Here is a 22,376-nt window from a genome sequence, read left to right on the forward strand (position 1 = left end):
CCATTCTGGAGACCTTAAGATGACTAAGCAAGTAATTATAAGTTCTAGAGTGGGGAACAGTTAAGAAAACACCGATTTAGAACACATTTATATTATTTAATAAATATTATTTGTAGGGAACTTCAATGAATATAATTTCTGACCCTCCGTATTAGGAGCCGTCTACCGCAGTAATAGGTTCTGACCATAACCATACCTCCGTATTAAGGGAAAATCGACCTGACTATTTAAATATTTTTTTTTTTTTTTTAATAAGAAATATCATGAAAATAAACATAGACTCAACAGCAATACAAAATTTAAGTTCCACTTTTAACGATAAAGCGGTTTGGCACCTTTAAAAATAAATACTTACATATGCTTATCTTTGTTACTTACTTTCAAATGTTGTGAAATACCTCCGTATTAGGTGCTTTTACCTTGGCCGAATTTTTTCAAATTTTCTGAGAAAAGAGAAACGAAACAGCTCATGTTGTGATTTTGAGAACTTATAAATGAAGGATTATATAGGGATTGACAAAAATAAACCCAATGTATCTCTCAATAATGTTTTATTTACAAATTATTATAAAATATGTGACGAACGCACAGTAACAATTATTATGAACAGATAAGTAGCCATACCGGGAACATTACAAAATACATTTAACCAAAAACCTTCTAGAAATTTTTGAAATTGGTTAAAACAAAGTACAGACGCGTACATAATATACTTTTTATAAATAATATTTGTGATCTTTTGGTAAATTGTTAAAACTACACCTTATAACATACACATTTTCCCTTAAATAAGTGACATTTTGTTCGTCGGCACTGCAAAAATTATTACGAAAATATAAGCAAAAAATAACAAGATTTTTTTTAATTGTATTTATTTTGTCAAATAGTATTTTGAATAGACACTTTGCAAGGCACGAATTTCACGGCTATAAAGATATAAACCCAATACCTATAGCTTTTTAATATTCAAAATTTCCTGTAACAAAACAAACAGACATTCCAATTTCTTTGCTTATTTTCTATAAATAAGGTTAGCTACCACTGAGCGAATATTTCATAAGAATATCAAAATTTCGCCAAAAAACGGCTTGTGATTATGCATGATTTATTACATGATGTTTAATATTAATACAATCAATAAATTGACAATACCAAGAGGTATTCATTTGTTACAACTACATATATATGTATAAACATAGACTAGTGTTTTTATTTGTTATTGTTACAAAAAACATTAACTTGATTGATTAGTACTAATTCGCAAAACAGACAACAAATTCAACTAAAAACTAACTGATGACATTCACTAGTGATGTATAATATTTCAATTAAATTCCCTGTTCAAAATAGAACGCCCTAAATATCATAATAATAATAATTATGCTCTGCCGCAATTCGATAAAACGCAGCCAAAAGAAAATATAAGAAAAAAAAACATTTATACTAATTTATTCAATTCATAAACATTTATAAAGATTGCACACGAATAATGCACATGTTAGAAATTACGAATACGATATTTACAATACATATAATAAAAAAAAAAGATTTGGTGGCACAGAACACAAGTACATGATGGTCATTACTCATTAGAAATATTTTTTATCTGTATAATATAATCATTACTATGCAATATGGCAGTGGCCGGTATGCTTTGATTTTTAAAAATAAAAATTCTTTTTTTATTGCACATGCCATCCTAAAGATATAAACCCCCATATATTGATAAGAAATTAATTGATTTACAAAGAATTAACAATAGCAAAACGTATTGCAGATCTCGACAAGAGAAATAACCTAGACTTGCTTATAAATTTTATAATAACACGTTTACACTTGGCCCAGCCTTTTATTGTATATCATTCACTGAACTATAGTCCGTCATTTGTGTAAAAATCTGGCGATTAAAAATATAATATTTATCTAAAAAATAACTATTATCCTATCCATTTCAACAACGATATTTTTATAATGTAATAATTGTATAAACCGGAATTAAAGTTTGTAAAAGATCATGGAATCATTATTGGTAAAAAATATTTGATGATGTTTGTAAGGCTGATTTGTCTCACATATTAAAAAAATACCGTTGTATTCATTTTACAGATACAATAATAGTTAAAAATATTCACTGCTTCATTCATAAACTATTTTTATTGTTACATTGACTGGCCATAGCTCGAGCGAGTAAATTTTAAAGTAAATTAAAAAATTATATTATCAATAAAATATTACTATTGTGATTATATTTCATCTTAATATATTTACAAAAAAATTAAAAATACTATCCCTAAAATAAACGTCTAATCACTAGCCATTTAATTCGCAATAATCGAAATATAAATGTTTCGCTGAGCGCTGTCTTTATGTACTCTTTTATAATATACTAGATTTCCGCCCGCGGCTTTGCCCGCGTTTGCAAAGGAAAACCCGCATAGTTCTCGTTCCCGTAGGATTTCCGGGATAAAAACTATCCTATGTGTTAATCCAAGTTACCCTCTATATGTGTGCTAAATTTCATTGTAATCGGTTCAGTAGTTTTTACGTGAAAGAGTAACAAACATCCATACATCCATACATCCTTACAAACTTTCGCCTTTATAATATATAATTAGATTAGATATTTAACATAATAAATATAAAGTAAATACATACATTGTAGATTAACCAAAATTATATTTTAACACATGAATAAGAAAAATTGCGGACTCGAAGGACCTTTTTTCAATTCACATATGAATATTTAAAAGTATTAAAGTTTAAAAACAATATAAATGATTGTAACTATTTAACACACAAAGACAGCGAAACAGCACATAATATATCAGTCCCAAATTGTGATTATGCATAATGCTACTAGCATTAACTACACGGGACTGAAAATTATCGTTGTAAACCCCCAAATATATGTATTTGCAACATATAAAATAACAAATATTATGCAATTCGTATAAATATTTAGCGTATTAACAAAAGTCACTTAAGCACTGGTCTAAAAAGTAGAATACGAAAAAACATTATGTAAAATTGTATAAAACCACGATTCCTTTGTTATTTTACTAAAAAGTTGCCGAAAATGTGACACGTGGCAGTTAAATGCATTACCGCGAACACACATCGTTGATACAAACACTTATATATGAAATACATACTATATTAATTTAATGCATATGCCTATTCAGTCATTCTCTAGCATATTAGCATATGCCCGCCATAAAAATATTCCACTAAGATACTTCTTTTCACCCTACATTGCACATTCACACTATATTTTATTATTAATTCAATGGAAAAAATATTTTTTTCTAGAAGTCCATTTATTACACGAAACCCCATCTCTACTACAAAAAATTTATATAAATATATTGATAAATATAATATTTCCTAGCAGCGTATTGTACTAAGAAAACAACAAACGATGTTTAATTATTATATAGGAGCATAATAAATGATCAAATATATATTTATATACTGCAAAATCCAATCGTAAAGATACATTTGTAAAATTGCACTAAAATTCAAGTAAAAAGCAAAATATTTATACTACTAAATTCAAACAATTTCTACTAGAAACTTCATAAAAATTGAAAAGAACATTCATATAAACAATGATATTATTATTGCAAATCACCACAAATAAGTTTCAATAATAGGCACAAGGCGCACAAATATAATAAAGAAGTTATAGCAATTCAAATTTTACCCTTGATTTGATAAAAATGATCACAATTTTTTTTTTCAAATTGAATAAATTTTAAATTATACGTGCGTGCGTTGATTCACAAACGGCCTATCTTGATTACATTAATACATAATTGTTTTTGAAGTGAAACTTTTTTATCGGGGTTGGACAAAAATTTAGTGTAACATTTTTGCGTTACGCCGTACGCGTGACATTTTTGCGTTACGCCATACTCGTGACATTTTTAAGGTCATAAAGAAGTTTCACTTTTTACGTGTGTACTCTAGTACACGCATACATTTTTATTTATTAGAAGAATGAAGTTCAAATATCATTTGTTATTTTATATTAATGTTGAGTTCCAATACCAACCGCTAGGGATTTCAGAAATAGGCTTCACTGTTGTTCACTATTACACTGAACAGGTGATTTATACACTATTTTTTCACAAATAGATCAATAAAAGCTTCACTATTGCGTTTCACAAATCATCAGATGTATTTCAAAAATGGGCTTCACTATTGCATTTCACAAATTGGCTTCACCATTTTGTTTCCAGTAAATTATTATTTTTCACAGACGAATTCCACAAATGACCTTCACTATTTTCACGGGCGAGTTTCACTATCACAAATGGGCTTCACTACTCCGTTCCACTACTCCGTTGCACTATTCCGTTACACTATTCCGTTGCACTATTCCCTTGCACTATTCCGTTACACTATTCCGTTGCACTATTCCACTTCACAGGTGCGATTCATACGTTATTTTCTGTCAGAGCTGTGTGTCCGGTGAGGTGGGTGTTAGGGGGCTGGCGAGCGGGGAGTGAGGGGCTTCCGATACTTCGCACGGGTTCATGTCGATACGACCCGCCCGGCTCCACACTAGCATGTCCATTATGAACGCTAGGAACATAAGCCCGGCGGATAGACCTGAAATAGATATATGAGGATAATTAGTAAAAGAGTTTATACTATGTAATTTTAAGAAACAAACCAAAAATACAGTTCTCAATTTGAGAACTTGTTTGGTTTTGGAAAGTAGTGTATAATACTAGGGCATATGGTTAATAACATATTTGATTAAACATGTACTCTAGGAGCGACAGTTCCAATTACTAAATCTGTTTTGAAATAACGATTTAGTTCATAAGAAATATTATTAACTAGCGGTCCGCCCCGGCTTCGCCCGTGGTACATGTTTACGTTTTCTCTACATAAGAACCATCCTCGTACTTCAAGGAATATAATAAAAAAAGAATTATCGAAATCGGTTCAGCCGTTCTCGAGTTATGCGCTTACCAACACATTTTGCGATTCATTTTTATATATAAGAAGATTACATAAACAATATACGAATTATATAGCCAACGAGAGTACAAAGCTATCTTCATATAAGATATGTATAGAAACTGACGCTCCTAACCTATTAAGATTTGTTATTAAGAAAAAGTCTGTCACGCACGCTATTTAGTAACACGCACGTCACGTTGGCGGCCACGTGATATCGTGAGCGAACGTAACAGTGATATGATATAATGAATGACATTAGAGATCGCTGTGTGATAAATGAAATCGGATTTGTTTATTTTTTTTGCAATTTGAGTAAAATTGCAGGCTTAAATAATAGAAGTTTGAATCAGCTTGTAGTGGCAGATGAAGGTGGTGACGGGTGGGACACTGTTTGAAAATTTTACTTACAAACTTAATGACTGGGCTGAAGTTGGCGTGGCTTTCCTTGGAATGGCATACAACATGGCAACATGGCATGGCACGTTGGCCACACACACTCACCCAGGAAGAAGTGCCGCAGCTGGTCGCTGTCGTACGACGCGCAGGCGCCGAGCAGCCCGCACGTTGGCCACACACACTCACCCAGGAAGAAGTGCCGCAGCTGGTCGCTGTCGTACGACGCGCAGGCGCCGAGCAGCCCGCACGTTGGCCACACACACTCACCCAGGAAGAAGTGCCGCAGCTGGTCGCTGTCGTACGACGCGCAGGCGCCGAGCAGCCCGCACGTTGGCCACACACACTCACCCAGGAAGAAGTGCCGCAGCTGGTCGCTGTCGTACGACGCGCAGGCGCCGAGCAGCCCGCACGTTGGCCACACACACTCACCCAGGAAGAAGTGCCGCAGCTGGTCGCTGTCGTACGACGCGCAGGCGCCGAGCAGCCCGCACGCCGCGTCCCGCAGACGGCACGCCGCGTCCACGGCCGCGCCGAACACGATCGGGCACGGCACGTTGCCGAACACGCCTATCGCGAACTGGATCACGCCCATCGCCATCGCTTTGTCTGGAAACAATGAGATTTTAAAATAAAAAAGACGTGTGGCACTCGGGGACTGCCGAGGTAAAGCTATTGCATAGCGTGCCTTCGAGCCACACCTCCGCGACCGTCGAAGTGGGGAGCGTGAGGTTTTTTCGTTACGAAATTTCTGGATTCGGTCCCCGCGCTCAAGGCCCGCGATAGAAGCTATTCAATAGCTTAAAAATTTTGTTAAACATCAACTAGCTGCGAATAAGTAACTGGGCTATCGCAATCAACACACAACACACTGGGCCGGCTGCACGTACAGTCGCCCACACTCACAAATCTACCGTACTCATGGGCGCGAATATCGCAATGAACTCGTATATCCGGTTGCAGGGCCCGCCGCACTCGCCCGACCCTCTCAAAAACACACGCACACTATTAATAGGTACATTAAGATTCACGAAAGATGATCACGGCGCAGAAGGTATATTTTAGGTCCCTTTGGAGGTGCGAGGTGAGGCGCGGGCGGAGCGCGGCGAGTCGGGACCGGAGCGACGCCGTTGGTGCGCGCGCGTCTCGCGATGGCTGCTCAGTCGCTATTCGTCTATCGCGGCGTCGACGATTATGATAATATACAGTTACATATTTTGTAATTAAATTGTAATACTGACATTATTAAAAAGAGCAACTATGGAGTTTCTTGCCCGTTCTTCTCCATAGATACTGCTTTCCGAATCGGTGGTAAATGTTAAAAATATGTAAAATATGACGTTTCTAAAGTATTTCTCGAAGAAGTCTAATTAAATAAATAAATGTTTGAGTTTTGAGTTCGACGCGCTCACACTGCTCTCGAGTACAGTCGAAAAGAAGTGTTTCTTTGTTTTAAATTATTTTTTATTTGATAAGTTTTCGTTGTTTTTTTAAGTTTTTTGTTGAGATTTGTTATTGTGTTGAACTTATTTGCTATTTTAAGCCATCGCAATGCCGCGAGGAAAAGGCAATACTTTGAATAGACAGTCGAGAAGTTTGGTGTACAGCGTGTTGCAATATTTTTGACGTGACAACGTCTTATAATTCGATAAAACCGGCTGCACATACGACAAAACATGACTCATGCGGCGTTACCTCGCTCTGAGGCGTTCCATGTAAGGCTTGAAGTGCAAGCGAGAGCGCGGAAAGAGCGACAAAGAAGCACAATTGGACGTTGTCACGTTCAACTATCGTCAGTAAACTGACTTTACAGACAATTAATTTTTATAATATTTTTGGTTCAATTTATTTTAATAAACATTTAAAATTACGTTTGATTTATTTGCATAACCAGCGTTTACAACATTACACAAATTATTTTACCAACATTAAAATATTATTAGTCTTTTCTTCATCAGTGTACGTGCGCAAACGGCCGCCATTTGCGGTCATCTTTCGTGAATCGTACTGTACAGTCGCGCACACTCACGTCTTACAACTACACACACACTACAGGTACAATCACACACACAAGTCAAATACACACTGCAGTACAGTCGCGCACACTCACCATGCTTATCAGTACACTGTATGATCAGCAACACAGCCCCCACTTCTCCACTCGCATGTACAAACATAAACGCGGCAAATACACATGGCATGTACACATATATATGGTTGCAAATGTACTACACACTACAGGTACAGTCACACACACAAGTCAAATACACACTGCAGTACGACGTAGCTTAATGGCGACGATTATTTGTTGGGCCAACACTGCCCATTTTGAAGAGGGTCCATGAAATAATGAACGCGCCCTGTTGTGGTCAATGGGTTGAGGCGAATGCAGATATTCATTTCAATCATTATTGACGTTTACATGGAAGTATAAAAGATATACTGAAATTTGCTGTTCCAGGGAGTGTCAGTCAAAGGGCAAAACAAACAATTAAAGCTTTGACTAAGCGTTATGAAATCAAATCATAAGTCAAATGAGATTACAATACATTGCCCATTTGGTATTATTCACCTACTTAAACAAATATTACACGCACACTCACCGTGCTTATCAGTACACCGTATGATCAGCAACACGGCTCCCACTTCCCCACTCGCGTGTACGAACATAACGGCCGCGAATATCGCGATGAACACGTATATCTGGTTGCAGGGACCTCCGCACTCGCCGGTCACGGCGAAACCGTTCCAGTTGGCAGAGTCGTCGTATGTAGCGTTTTTCAGCTCGTAGCGTTCGATTCTGGAAGAGATATATGTATTTATTATAGATAATTTTAAGCTATTGCATAGCTGCTATCGCGGGCCTTGAGCGCGGGGACCGAATCGAGAAATTCCGTAACGAAAAAACCTCACGCTCCCCACTCCAACGGGCGCGGAGGTGTGGCTTGTAGCTTTACCATGGCAGTCCCCGAGTGCCACACGTCTTTTTAAGCTTTGCATAGCTTCTATCGCGGGCCTTGAGCGCGGGGACCGAATCCAGAAATTTAGTAACGAAATACCTCACGCTCCCCACTCCGACGGTCGCGGAGGTGTGGCTTGAAGCCATAGCATGCAATAGCTTTACCGCGGCAGTCCCCGAGTGCCACACGTCTTTTTTTTTTTCTAAGTACAAAATTAACACAATTCGAAACAAACTGACCGCACTGACAAAAGACACTAAAAACCTGTTTTCTATAAGCTCATAAATTTCATTTGGCTAGTTACACTAGCATATAAAGTCCAATTTGAAAAAAGAACAATGCTTGTATAATAATATAAGCTTTCCAAAAGTATAAACAACGATGACTTTTATATTCCTTTGTCCCATTGTCAGTCTTTTCCCCAAACCACCAGTCTCAATTGCAACTAAACATCCGCCAATACAACACTTATTAGAAAAAACTTAATAATTAGTAATTGAAAACGGAAGACACAGGCTCCAGAAAATCGGTTCTTACTATCTTAGGAGCCTGGATCACTTTAATTTGTAAAATTATTATATGAAAATAAATGATTTATTTATTTAATTAAAAACTCACGTTTTATAAGCCTTAAGTCCTTGTAGATCGCCATCAACACAGGAACAATTATAATACAACCACGTGCTATTGTCCAACTGCTTGCTGCTCAAGCAACCCGCTTGGCACGGCGACATGTATGTGTATGAGTCCTGGAATTATTGTGCACTTTAATACAAGGGGATAAGGTTCAAAATTGCATGTTGATTTTAATATTGCACGCCTCATAAGCGAAGCGTTGAGGTGGGTACTACTGTCACTTCGCGCAAAACATCTGATTTTTCAAACTTAAAATGTCTTTATGTATCATACATTGCACTTGTAAGATAATACATACACACACATATTAAGAAAAAACACTATTTTTAACGTTCATGATATTTTTGATGTCATTTTTGTTATTTAAACTAGTTAAAAAACAGTTTAAAAAAGTTCTGTCTTGGACGTCCGTGTGTCTGTATGTGCGGAGGATTTTCTTGTTAACACGATAGCGACCGAAATACTTTACAAATCGAGTCTTTTTTTTTCTCTTACGCTTGAGTATGCTCAGGAATAGAACCCTTTCATTTTTCAGGGTCTGATTCGATGTGGTTTAATTGTTATTAAATAAACAAAAATAATAATTAATAAATAATTATTAAAAAAAAATTATGAGGCGTGCACTTTTGGATTTTCCAAATTTATTTTACTTTTCTGTTATTTTACTAGCTACTTAAGGATTAAATGAAAGAACTTAATATTAATTAGAAATATTTAGAGATGTTACTATAGCAACAGAATTTTTTTTAAATTCCATTTTCCATTATAAAGCAAAAGTCTAATTAATTCTTTGTCAATTTTAGTGTAAATGACAATTACATTAAATTATAGAAAAGTGTATGTTACCATAAAAGTGCATGCATTTTATGGGTGAGTAGAGTATAAACGGACGTTCACACTCACAAAAACGTTCGTTTGTATACGTATACGCTCTCAATACGCACACGCGTGCGTGTGAGCGTGCGTTATTATGCGTGTATGTGTATGCGTGTACATGTTTACATATATGCATGTATAGGAGCTTGTACGAATTCATATACGTGTAAGTTAAGTCCCAAGTCCCCAAGTGGGGTAAGGGGCAGATGCATTATGCATACATCTGTTTCACTGATCGATTTTCTTTAAGGACAAGTAGGTGATCAGCCTTCTGTGTCCTGCCAGACCGACACATTTTTTTTTTCTTCGTCTCCACCGGGAATCGAACCCAGGACCCCTCGGTTCTACGCTCACGCGTCAACCACTGTACCAAGGAGGCGGTCGCATATACGTGTACGTGTGCAAACATTCTCCTATGTGTGTGTGTATTCTCACCTGTCCACAAACGGGACTATAGGAAGCATTTTCACAATGACAGTCGACACTGCACGATAAATTGGCCATCTCCGCTTTTGTTATGACGCGGAAGCTTTCCTCGGGACAACTGACGAACATTAGGAGGATCATACCTGAAAATCATTGTAAAGCTATGAGCATAATGTTTAAATGGCAAGAGATAAATTACATATTCAATCTATACTAATCCATACTAATATTATAAATGCGAAAGTAACTCTGTCTGTCTGTCTGTTACTCAATCACGCCTGAACTACTGAACCAATTTGCATGAAATTTGGTATAGATATACATATTTTGATACCCGAGAAAGGACATAGGATAGGTTTTATCCCGGAAATCCTACTGGAACGGGTTTTTCTCTGAAAACGCGGGCGAAGCCGCGGGCGGAAAGCTAGTACATATTATAAAGCTGAAGAGTTTGTTTGTTTGTTTGAACGCGCTAATCTCGGGAACTACTGGTCCTATTTTGAAAAATTATTTCGGTGTTCGATAGCTCATTTGTCGAGGAAGGCTTTAGGCTATATATTATCACGCTACGATCAACAGGAGAGGAGCCACGGGGGTGAAACCGCGCGGAGCAGCTAGTATAGAATATAACTAGTAATTAGTTTATTCACATTTTATTTATTTGTCATTCATAAATTGTTGGGTTGACCCCGGATAAAACCAGATAAAATATAACCTATGACACTCAGATAACGTTGCTTTCTATTGATAAAATAATTTTCGAATCAGTTCACTAAACCCAGAGATTTCATCTTACAAAGTCACAAACAGTCGATACACAAACCTCTTTATATTACATCCTACAAATATTATAAATGCGATATTTAATGAGGATGGATGTATGTATGTTTGTTACTCTTTCACAAAAAATTCTTGACGAATTTAGATTAAACTTTATAGTAATATAGATTGTAGGTACATCAAAATAACATATGAGATACAGAAATACTTGATTTCGCCCGCGGTTTCACAGCTAGATACATACTCCATTTATATCTTTTATTTGTGTACTAGCTTACCGCCCGCGGCTTCGCCCGCTTTGTGTAAAACATAATAAATTATATACTAAAACCTTCCTCTTGAATCACTCTATCTATTTAAAAAAACCGCATCAAAATCCGTTGCGTAGTTTTAAAGATTTAAGCATACATAGGGACATAGGGACATAGGACCAGAGAATGCGACTTTGCTTTATACTATGTAGTGAAGAGCAATAAAGAATAATCTATCTATTTAGTTAGTACACAAACGCCACGCCATGAAACGTTCCAAAACAGCCAATTAAAGTCTAGGCACCAAATTGAATCATGACACGTGTATAATAAGCACTAAGTGGCTCAATATCAACTATTATTATACATGTATAGTATACAATGTTTGACGCTTGAAACGAGTTGATTATTTTATTGTTGTTTCAATTATTTTAAGAAGTAATTATTTCTGTTAGGAAATATGTAAATAAAAAGTTATTTATTTTTTACAAATGCCAGTTGTTGACTTTATTATGCATTGGCGGCTGCGGCGGCTTGGATACTTTTTTTTACTTTACTTCTTCAACTACACATCTTTTAACATATATACGCAATAAGTATACCCCTGGATCGAAATTATTTTATATTGTAAAAAATACACCATACAATTTCTTTGAATTTTAAGTAATACATGCTCATTCAACATACTAAATAATCACCATCCACACTAAACAATATCTAACAAACACTTCCACAAATCCTGACCAGTTCCATAACCATCCACCACCTTCCATAACCTTCCAGAACCTTCCACAACCTTCCATAACCTTCCACAACCTACCACAACCTTCCACAACCTTCCAGAACCTTCCACAACCTTCCAGAACCTTCCACAACCTTCCAGAACCTTCCACAACCTTCCATAACCTTCCAGAACCTTCCAGAACATTCCAGAACTCACCAGCACTATATATAGCAGCGGTTGCAGCAGTCCACGCGGCAACTTGCCGTGCGCTCGGGACCAACTTCAATATCACAACTCCGGAGGTGATGATGCCCAGACCCATCACCAGAATGCCGCCAAGACCTGGAAATGTGACGTTGTTTTACTTGTTGTTATCAGCTGTTATATTTTTTCTTTATTTTTTCAAGGATTCGTTTAAAGGTATTTCCATAATTACTGAAAATTACATAAAAACCTCAAAAAAGTCCACGTAACTTTAACCAGATTCATGTGACCACAGCTTACATAGAAGTAGGATTCCTTAGACCTACAAAAATGATTGTCCTGTGAGTTTTTCAATAAAACTTGATGTACTAAGATTTAAGGTAGAGTAGATGATCAGCGTTGCCTAAAGTTGGACACTTTATTTATTTCTAATCGATTCGAACTTTCATAAAGTGGTTAGGTTTCCGTAATCACTGTACCGAAGAGGCGAACGGGCGAGCGTTAGACCAAGAAATAATTTTACCACCGATCTATGTATAAAAGTTTCACTTAAGCATAGTATAAAGAGAGACATACAGACAGCCTCTGCATTTTATGTACAATTTATCATAAATTTAAATAGATTTTTTAAATAATGTTAACAATATTTTAAATGTTCTAAGTCCTGTTGATGTTAAAAGTCATCTTAATAATATCTGCTATAATATTACCGTTAGCAGTTAACTTCTTGGGAAGAAATATTTATATCTCTTCTTTTTGTTTTTTTTTATCCTTGCCTTTTTTTCTACCACCTACCATTGTCATTTTAGTAAGCTTGTCACCTTTTGCCCAGGTTGCCTGGAAGAGATCACTTCTAAGTGATAAGGCCGCCTAATAAACTATACTGTTTTGTTTTGTATACTTAATATAATATGCAATAAGTTTTCTATGTATATTGAAGAATAATAAATAAATAATAAATCTCTACAGGACAAATTAACATTTGTAATGGCTTTGTTTATGAGAAAAAATAATGAAAGAACTAAATATTCACCCCAATAATACATATTGAAATAACTACTCTACAAAGTATATTATTTTTAATCTTACTTTTTATTAAAAATAATCAATTCAGTAAATTCAGTGAATTATAAAAACATTATATAGTGGATACGGTTGAAACCTTGACCAACAGAGCGTTATAAAATAATAACTCGATACCACGATTATTCACATGAAGATATAAATTTTATTTTCACTATCAATCTATTGCACAAACAAGTAATATTTATTCTAAGTGCAAAATTTTTTGTATACACCATACATATTATATTTAATTTAGATGCATAATTGTTAACTACACTAATATTATAAAGAGGAAAACTTTGTTTGTTTGTAATGAATAGGCTCATAAACTACTGGACCGATTTTAAAAATTCTTTCACCATTCGAAAGCTACATTATCCACGAGTAATATAGGCTATATATCATCATACTCAGACCAACAGGAGCGGAGTAATTCGGGTGAAACCGCGCGGCACAGCTAGTGTACAATAAACACGAAATAATACCAGGTTTTTCTATATCAAATTAAAATATCAGTATCAAAACAAAATAATTTGGAAAATCCAAAAGTGCACGCCTCATAATTTTTTTTTAATAAATATTTATTAATTATTATTTTTGTTTATTTAATAACAATTAAACCACATCGAATCAGACCCTGAAAAATGAAAGGGTTCTATTCCTGAGCATACTCAAGCGTAAGAGAAAAAAAAAGACTCGATTAGTAAAGTATTTCGGTCGCTATCGTGTTAACAAGAAAAAGGATCCGCACATACAGACACACGGACGTCCAAGACAGAACTTTTTTAAACTGTTTTTTAACTAGTTTAAATAACAAAAATGACATCAAAAATATCATGAACGTTAAAAATAGTGTTTTTTCTTAATATGTGTGTGTATGTATTATCTTACAAGTGCAATGTATGATACATAAAGACATTTTAAGTTTGAAAAATCAGATGTTTTGCGCGAAGTGACAGTAGTACCCACCTCAACGCTTCGCTTATGAGGCGTGCAATAACCCTCTACTTACTAACTTAGCAACACTATCATGAAACAATAAGATCTAAAATGAGTACAACACTGCCTATTTTTACTTCTACCATCTATTTAAAAAAGAATTGGTTGTCTGTAAAGTCGGTTTACTGACGATAGTTGAACGTGACAACGTCCGATTGTGCTTCTTTGTCGCTCGTTCCGCGCTCTCGCTTGCACTTCAAGCCTTACATGGAACGCCTCAGAGCGAGGTAACGCCGCATCAGTCATGTTTTTTCGTGCGTGCAGCCGGCTTTATCGAATTATAAGACGTTCGACGTAAGTTCGTTCGACACGAAAAAACATGACGCATGCGGCGTTACCTCGCTCTGAGGCGTTCCATGTAGGGCTTGAAGTGCAAGCGAGAGCGCGGAACGAGCGACAAAGAAGCATAATCGGACGTTGTCACGTTTTTTTTTTTTAAAGGCACCCGTCATCACAGTGTTCGCGCCACCTCTGGATTATAGTCCAGAGACATTTTTTGCATTTATTTATTTTTTGCACGAATAACATTAAAATACAATAAAAATACAATATAAATTTTAAAACAGACGTTGTCACGTTCAACTATCGTCAGTAAACCGACTTTACAGACATCCAATTTTTTTTATCATCATAATCCCCATAGTACCTCACCCGAGACAAGGTTGGCATCATGCGTGGGTAGCCGGAACTGCTTCTCCAAGTATTTCGGCAGGAACGAGTAGACTCCGCTGATGGGCATCAAGTGCAGCACGGAGCTGGCCGTTCGCCACATTAGGATGTCGTTCGTGAGCTGCCGTTTGATTGTTGCGAAGAAATCTGCAAGAGAGGAGTCGGTAGCAGAATGTTTGAAATCTGGAAAAGCTGTTGTCTGTTTTGCAATGGAGGATTGGTAACAGAATACAATCTACAATAGAGAGTTGATAGAGATATAGACAATATGGGAGAAATGGAAAAAGTGTAAATGCTGCCAGGTATTTTTATTAGAAAATCGTCTACTCGTACATCAAGAGGTTAAAAGTCTCATAATTATTGCGTAATACAAAAACCACCTGAATTTATTGTATTTTATTATAATAAAGTTACCAGAATAAAATTTCACAATAACCTTTTTTTTAAATCCGGTCAAAATAATACAGATCAATATTGTCGACCGAATTCTATAATAAGTCAAAAGTCAATATATGTCCAGTAATACCTACCTTTAAACAAGGGTTCATTCTTCTCTTTGCTCTTCTTGATTGGCAGCGGCACGGGACTCTGTCTTATTTGTCGCGGGAAACAGAACATCAGCCCTGAGAGAAGCACTATGAAGCCGGCTATGAATACCATTCCTATAACAAACAAAATATTATTAAAATATCTCCACAAAACTTCCCATTGTATGTAATGTCAACGTATTTAACAACACATTCAAATATTGCGGCCAAATTCATGAACTTTCAAACTGTTTAAACATCCGTATTGCAGAAGTTCCGAGAAAGCATATCATTTAAAATTCTGCAAACAATGTAACTTTTTGCATGCATTACTTCGTAATTACGTGTAAAGAGTGAATCATATTAAACCAAGTTAAAAACGCTAAATATACTTCAAGTATAACTATGATAATGTTTTCGCACGTATGAAGACTAATTAAAACAATTTAGGTCATCCACCCTTAAAAGATGATATTACACACATTAATGCGGAGATAACAGAAGATAAAACCTTACAATAACAAGCGACGTGGGTGTCTGTTCATTACATGCCAAAACTATCAATCAGCGTTCTCAAGGTAACACCACAATGGAAGGTACTCGAAAAATCCGACACGCAACATAATAATTACCTTATACATACAAATCATTAAAGTACACCTGGGGTAAGCAATAAATCGCATAGTCTTCCCACTTGCTATCGCGAGTTGATTTTACCCATTAATCAACACGCCTCGACGCACTTAACATGTTTATATGTATCGGGCTTAACTATTACCATAAATTGAATGATACTAATGAATCCAGTGCACCAAATACAGAACGCTTATTATTCCTGCAAACACGAGCAAAAAATCTATACGTGAGCAAAAACGAGAAGGAGCAAATAAAGAGCAAAGCACACATACATTGTTTAATCGAAAATGGCTATGGAATACAGCAATTATTACAATTATCATATTAACGATCGATTCAGGGCCAAAAATATCAATGACTCAATGACGAATCGTAAACTTCACGTACACAAATCAGATTAAGACGATACTAATAACCTTCTAATGCAATTATTCGTGATAATTTTTCTTACCGAAACAACTATTAATAGTTGCCAAGTAAAAGCTAGCGCAGAAAAAACAAATAAAGAAACTGATATTGATATAAAAATAATATAAAATAATACTAATGTTTTCATCAGCTGTCGACAGCAAATAAAAAACCTGCATATTTATAATGACTTATGAGACGTCTTATTGAATGTCGTAAAATACACATGGAAATACTTCGAGACACACAAGTCATTTAAGTAAACAAAGAAATTCAACGTTAATTTTCTTTATTGCGGGCAATTCGTATGCAAATGCGAATTCTCCGAGGGCACATCCCCATAATTACAAAACAAAAAGCTCATAATGAGCCAAAATGTATCCTGATACATCAAAACAGACCACATCGACTCAGCTCGAAGGCCAACCGGTGGAGTCAAGGCCGTTCACTAGACATAGGTAAGTCCGAGGATTTAAATTGTTCGCATTAACAAATAGAACGCGGACCTGTTGAATATTTAGAAACTTCATCCAGACAGTAACCTCTTGACATAGAGCGAGGTCACCCGACCGGTTTAAAAGTAAAAGTGCTCGCGTGTCCACCCACTAAATACTCATTACGGCTGGCGATGGCATAATTGTCGACAACGAGGCGCGCAGCCTTGGCCGTGACCGTGTGGATAGAACGCTTATTTTAGTCGTGGTGACGTGCCGTGATGTAACACATTATATAACACAAAACGTGCGTCCGTGACGATGTGAGCCGAGAAAAAGCGAAAGCTGAGAGAAAATTGCATCGCGTTGCTGCCGCCGAGCAGCTGATTTCAATTCGCCTATCTTTGCACAACATTGCAAACATTATACTAAATTATGCTACCGATAAATCATTTGCGTTCGAACAACTTTTGAAAATAAGAGTGAAACTTTATGCTAAATTAGTATTAACAATTTACACTGAACCGATAAACAGAGTTGGACACGCTAAAATATTATTGCCGATAAAGGATATGAATGGAATTTATAACTGTCACTACTATCTGAGTACATAAGACTACATGCTTGATAACATAAAAGCATGTAATAAAATCAAGTAGAAAACATACCGATTCAGAGAAGTCAGTAAATATTTGAGTAAACTAGATAGCCTCAACGGTAACCTATTAAAAACTCGAATTTCTATTACCCGAATATTAAAACCCCGAAAACGGTTGTTAGAACTTTTAAAAGACAGATGTAATGAATGACAAATTTTTAAAATTCCTTTTTTAATTTCCCAGATGAATCAATTTCCAGATGCACCAAAACCAGATTTTTAAAAAGTATTTTTTTGTTTCCCGTATTTTCATAATACAGATCTCATTATACCAGATTCTCAGAATACTTTTTTTTATTTCCCATCGTACCATTTTCCAAATAAACTATTGCCAAATTTTCATAATCTTTTTATTTGGTTCCCATATAATCGTATAACAGATAAACTATTGCCAGATTTTCATAATCTTTTTATTTGATTTCCATACAATCGTGATTATACCTTTACTATCGACTGAAAATAAACATTGTCAGTAAGTAAATTTATTGTTTTACTTGTCCATTACAGAAAGGTTTAAGTGTCAAATTCGACTCAGTAGGTTAGGTTAGGTTTGAACTGTGACCCCGATGCACGAGCCGAGCGAGCGAAGCGAGCGTGCCGCGGCAGCGGCCGGCGAGTGCCAGAACCGACTCGCTATTGTTTTACTTGCCCATTACAGAAAGGTTTAAGTGTCAAATTCGACTCAGTAGGTTAGGTTAGGTTTGAACTGTGACCTCTCACGCACGAGCCGAGCGAGCGAAGCGAGCGTGCCGCGGCAGCGGCCGGCGAGTGCCAGAACCGACTCGCTATTGTTTTACTTGCCCATTACAGAAAGGTTAGAGTGTTAAAATCTATTCAGTAGGTTAGGTTAGGTTCGTGCTGCGACCCCCTGGAAGGATTTCGTTTCGCTGGATATCGTTAATTTGAATTTCAAAAATCTGGACATTGTTTGTCTGGATATCAATCAACTGTATTTCAAAAATTTGTGTTTTAAAAATCTGGCTTTCGTGCATATGGATTACGGTCATCTGGATTTTGTGCATTTAGATTTCGTATGTCTGGAACTCATTCGTCTGGATTGTAAAACGTCGTACAAATAAAGAAATGGGCAAATGAAATTCGGAGTTGCGATTATATGGCAAACAAAACTTCGAAATTTTAAAATTCGGGGTTATGAAAAAATGTCCAAACGTTTTCTGGATTATGATATTCGGAATATTAAAATTCGAGATTAAGATAGGTAACCAGCATCAACATACGTTAACTGGTTTTCCTTTCTCTACTATAAAGCAAACGTGAAGAAATCTAAATCACGGTGCACGTTAAGTTAAGGATGATAATTTTAAATTCAACGTGCTTTACAATGTATAAAAGGAATAGTAAAGCCGGTAGCGAATATCCATAAAACGAGTATTAAAATTCAGTCTCCATCGATGAACTTATAACTGAAACAATAAGGAAATACGCGGAACCATTCGACAATTTGCGAATCCAAACTATTGCTAGTCGAGGCACGCTCTGCGCAAATTTCTACTTGAGCATAATTGTAAAACCAGAGGACTGCAAACTCTGCCCAGTGCGTAATAAAGATGTCATTGTTAACCAGCGCTGCAATATCACTTCGTCATACGCATTCAATTAGTATGTAAGTCACGAAGGTGCTTTCTTCGTGGATTTTGCGCGCAAATCCGAACCAATGGTTGTGTAACGGTAGCTGACAGTTCCGCGATGTGTGTATGGAGGAATTCCAGCTCCCACACCGTAGAGGATGTTTCAATGGGAACATTATACCGGTACAGTTCGCTGGAAGACTGAACGTTTACCAATAACAATAAATATGTCCGTTGCCGGATGAACTTTGAACGAAGTCACGTAAGGGAACATACATTATGGGGTACAAGATTTAACACTCAAGTAACTCAGGTTAAATATTAAGCATTTTAAAAGATTGACGACATGCATTAAATAACCAAGGTGAGGCATATTGTTATGTTTTTATTGTTTTTGGGGTCTGCGATTATATTTCTTGGTTTAATAGCTAGAGTATTTATCTTAATAAAAAAACTGACTTACCGAGCCACCAAGCTCCAACCCATCTTGGGTCACTGTATTCATAGCCAGGGTCTTTTAATGGATCGACGTAAACCCTCGTACATAAGGCTCCAAGGAGAAATCCTAGAGCAGGTCCTATTACTCTGATTCCGATTGTGATTGCTGTGAACAAAAGAGAAAAACATTTTATAAGACATTCAAGACAAGGCTTTTTCTTTCAAGCTACTAAAACTCCTTATTATGATTAGTTACAATTGCAAATATTTGTAATAAAATATCTTACCTACTAATATACGTTCTAATACAGTAACTACGAATATACCTAATCCTAAATTGGAGGCTTTGAAATTCGAGACGAAGACGCTTCAATGAAACGCAGCACGTAACTTGCATGTTAGAATTAAATTATTTCATGGAAATCCTACTGGAGCCGGCGATGCACTTAACATTAACGATTTTAATGAGGGAGCCGAGACATTCATTATGAATAATTGATATGAACACAAGCTCGACTGCGATCCGTTTCAATAAAGCTAAGAAAGATTGAAGTCTCATTACAGTTCATTCAACTAGACGGCAATCAGAGGCAACAATGAAAATGTCACACAGACAACACAGACATATTGTGTAACTTGCATAACAAAAGAAAAACAATGCAGACAAGATGAAATTGATATGAGAACTATCTCCATATAACTGTTGCAGTATTGAAGGTTTTTGTCACAATATTTCAGTCAGAACAATCAAATTCAAACAAGATAAATGATAATACGAACTAACACACGAGTTACAAGCAACCGGGTGATTGACCGAAGTACAATCAGGTACTTAAGTTCCAAACGCAATCATTCGGAGAAATCGTCAGTATCGCTTGCCAAAAAAATGCACTGACTGCATTTTGGCCCGCCTGCCTCACGATGAAGAGAATATAAAACATATTCCTATTATCATCATACGCTTCGGTAATAAATAATGATACTCGTGAGCGTTTTCGAAAATGTGCGCCAAGCGGCTTGTTGCAACTTTTATTATCTTTTAAGTGCCCTCTGCGTGCCGTAATACTTCGTTATCTACGAAACGCATCCGCGCTATTACAGGCTGTATTTCTTTTTATTATGAATTAATCTCGCCTGAACTGTTTTTATCTGATAAATGCGTGTGCATCTGTATAACAGTTCTTACCGGTTTCCAAACGTAATTAACTTGGTGCACTGTATTCCCGAATTAAAACTATTGGACGGTCAAAAATGACTAATTGCGTAATTAAAATTATTTGCAACTCGTTTAAAGCTTCACGCGACATTAATTCCGTTATTAATTTTTTGTACCTACTCAAATTTAAAATATAAATTCCTGCATTCTCGTTGGTTTTATGTGTCTTTTATGAATCGGAGCTGCAATGCAATCAGCTACTACTTGTTGACGAGATGAACACTACTCATTGTTATGTTCATAGCGCCAAAGAGCATCAATATTCTAATACTTTATTCTCACAGTTTTCATTATCCACTAAAAATTCACACCCACCTATCTCGAAACGAATCCTACCCGCATAGAGCATCTACGCTACAAAAAACACGTTCACAAATTTGTTTACATGTAAACAATGGCGGCCACATGTTCTGATTGGCGTAAAGAAAGTCCTGTTTTTGTACACTAGCTAGAGACGTGACGCGATTGCATGATACGTGCATGTGTGTGAGATGCACTTTTGGTACCTTTGTTCTTTGACAATTTTTAACGTTTTGAAGCAAGTTTTCTATAAAATCGTTATGAAATAATTTTTCTCTACTATGTTACTCGGGGTGGAGGATCTAGCTTCTTTGAGATGGGTGTAGTTTTAAAAATTTGGTCTTTTTAGTACCTATTACTCTATGTTTCTTATTTGCTTTCTTTATTAGTTATATGAATCACCGCATTTTTTTCAGTTCTTATGACTTTTTTCCCTAATCCATGTGGTTTATAAACTTTCACTATTTCAACCATTTCCCATTCAAGGTATTTACAAGGGTTTGCACTACATTTAATCTAAACATTGCATAATATTTATCACTTGGTATTTAATCCTAAACGGTTGTTAATTAAGTGCGATGCAATTTAGATAATAGTTTTTAGGGCAGAACCTAGAAACACAAAAGCGGTAAGTACGCACAATAATTTATATAATAAGGTTACTCTAGCTCTTTACGATAACCCTATTGTGTCAGTTTTGTCATTCAAGTATTATTTGATACCTACTATATCTGGGTATTATGTGGTTAAACAGACGATTTCTGATCAAAACTTCACCAATATACACTCGGCGTCACAAAAATCGCACCTCTATAAGAATTTCCTTCAAAGTCTTTTTAACCCTATTAATCAATGGTAGATATATGACTATAAGGTATCATTGGAAAGGCAATTTATTTAAATTTCAGAATAAATCAATAGATTTGGTTTTTAGTTTATCAGGGAATAAAAAAAAGCAAGCTAATACAAATGATTAAAAAGTTAAATTTTATTTTATCAGCAAAAATTACAAGAAAGTCCTTATAAACAACTTAAAACCTAGTGTTACCCCCCCTAGCCCTGATGACTGCTTCCATGCGTTCTGTCATGGACCTAATTAATGTGACAACAGTCTCTTGAGGAATGTTGTCCCATTCTGCAACGACGGCATCTTGGAGGTCTTGGAGAGTGGTAGGGGCAGGATCACGTGCCCGTACTCGCCGTTTCAATTCAT

General features: G+C 36.1%; 1 protein-coding gene and 1 long non-coding RNA gene across 5 annotated transcripts in view; one reads left to right on the forward strand and one right to left on the reverse strand.

The window, feature by feature from the left end:
* Positions 1 to 22,376, forward strand: part of LOC149487480 (uncharacterized) — a 128,658-nt gene that overhangs the window by 12,123 nt on the left and 94,159 nt on the right. The gene's annotated exons all lie outside the window — the stretch shown is intronic.
* Positions 535 to 22,376, reverse strand: part of LOC149487482 (solute carrier organic anion transporter family member 74D-like) — a 64,655-nt gene continuing 42,813 nt past the window's right edge. For all 4 annotated transcript variants that reach the window (XM_089696111.1, XM_089696110.1, XM_089696112.1 and 1 more), the window contains exons 3-11: positions 19,673 to 19,813; positions 15,488 to 15,619; positions 14,940 to 15,104; positions 12,237 to 12,362; positions 10,275 to 10,408; positions 8,946 to 9,076; positions 7,971 to 8,167; positions 5,800 to 5,976; positions 535 to 4,614 (exon numbers count right to left, since the gene is read on the reverse strand). In XM_089696111.1, the coding sequence (XP_089552237.1) occupies positions 4,457 to 4,614; positions 5,800 to 5,976; positions 7,971 to 8,167; positions 8,946 to 9,076; positions 10,275 to 10,408; positions 12,237 to 12,362; positions 14,940 to 15,104; positions 15,488 to 15,619; positions 19,673 to 19,813 (1,361 nt within the window). In that variant the 3' untranslated portion in view covers positions 535 to 4,456. The remainder of the gene's footprint in view (positions 4,615 to 5,799; positions 5,977 to 7,970; positions 8,168 to 8,945; positions 9,077 to 10,274; positions 10,409 to 12,236; positions 12,363 to 14,939; positions 15,105 to 15,487; positions 15,620 to 19,672; positions 19,814 to 22,376) is intronic.

This window comes from Colias philodice, chromosome 6 (genome assembly GCF_061535455.1).
Source record: "Colias philodice isolate Cphi_HAF_F1 chromosome 6, ilColPhil1 Martin Lab GWU primary, whole genome shotgun sequence".
NCBI classification, from domain to species: Eukaryota; Metazoa; Arthropoda; class Insecta; order Lepidoptera; family Pieridae; genus Colias; species Colias philodice.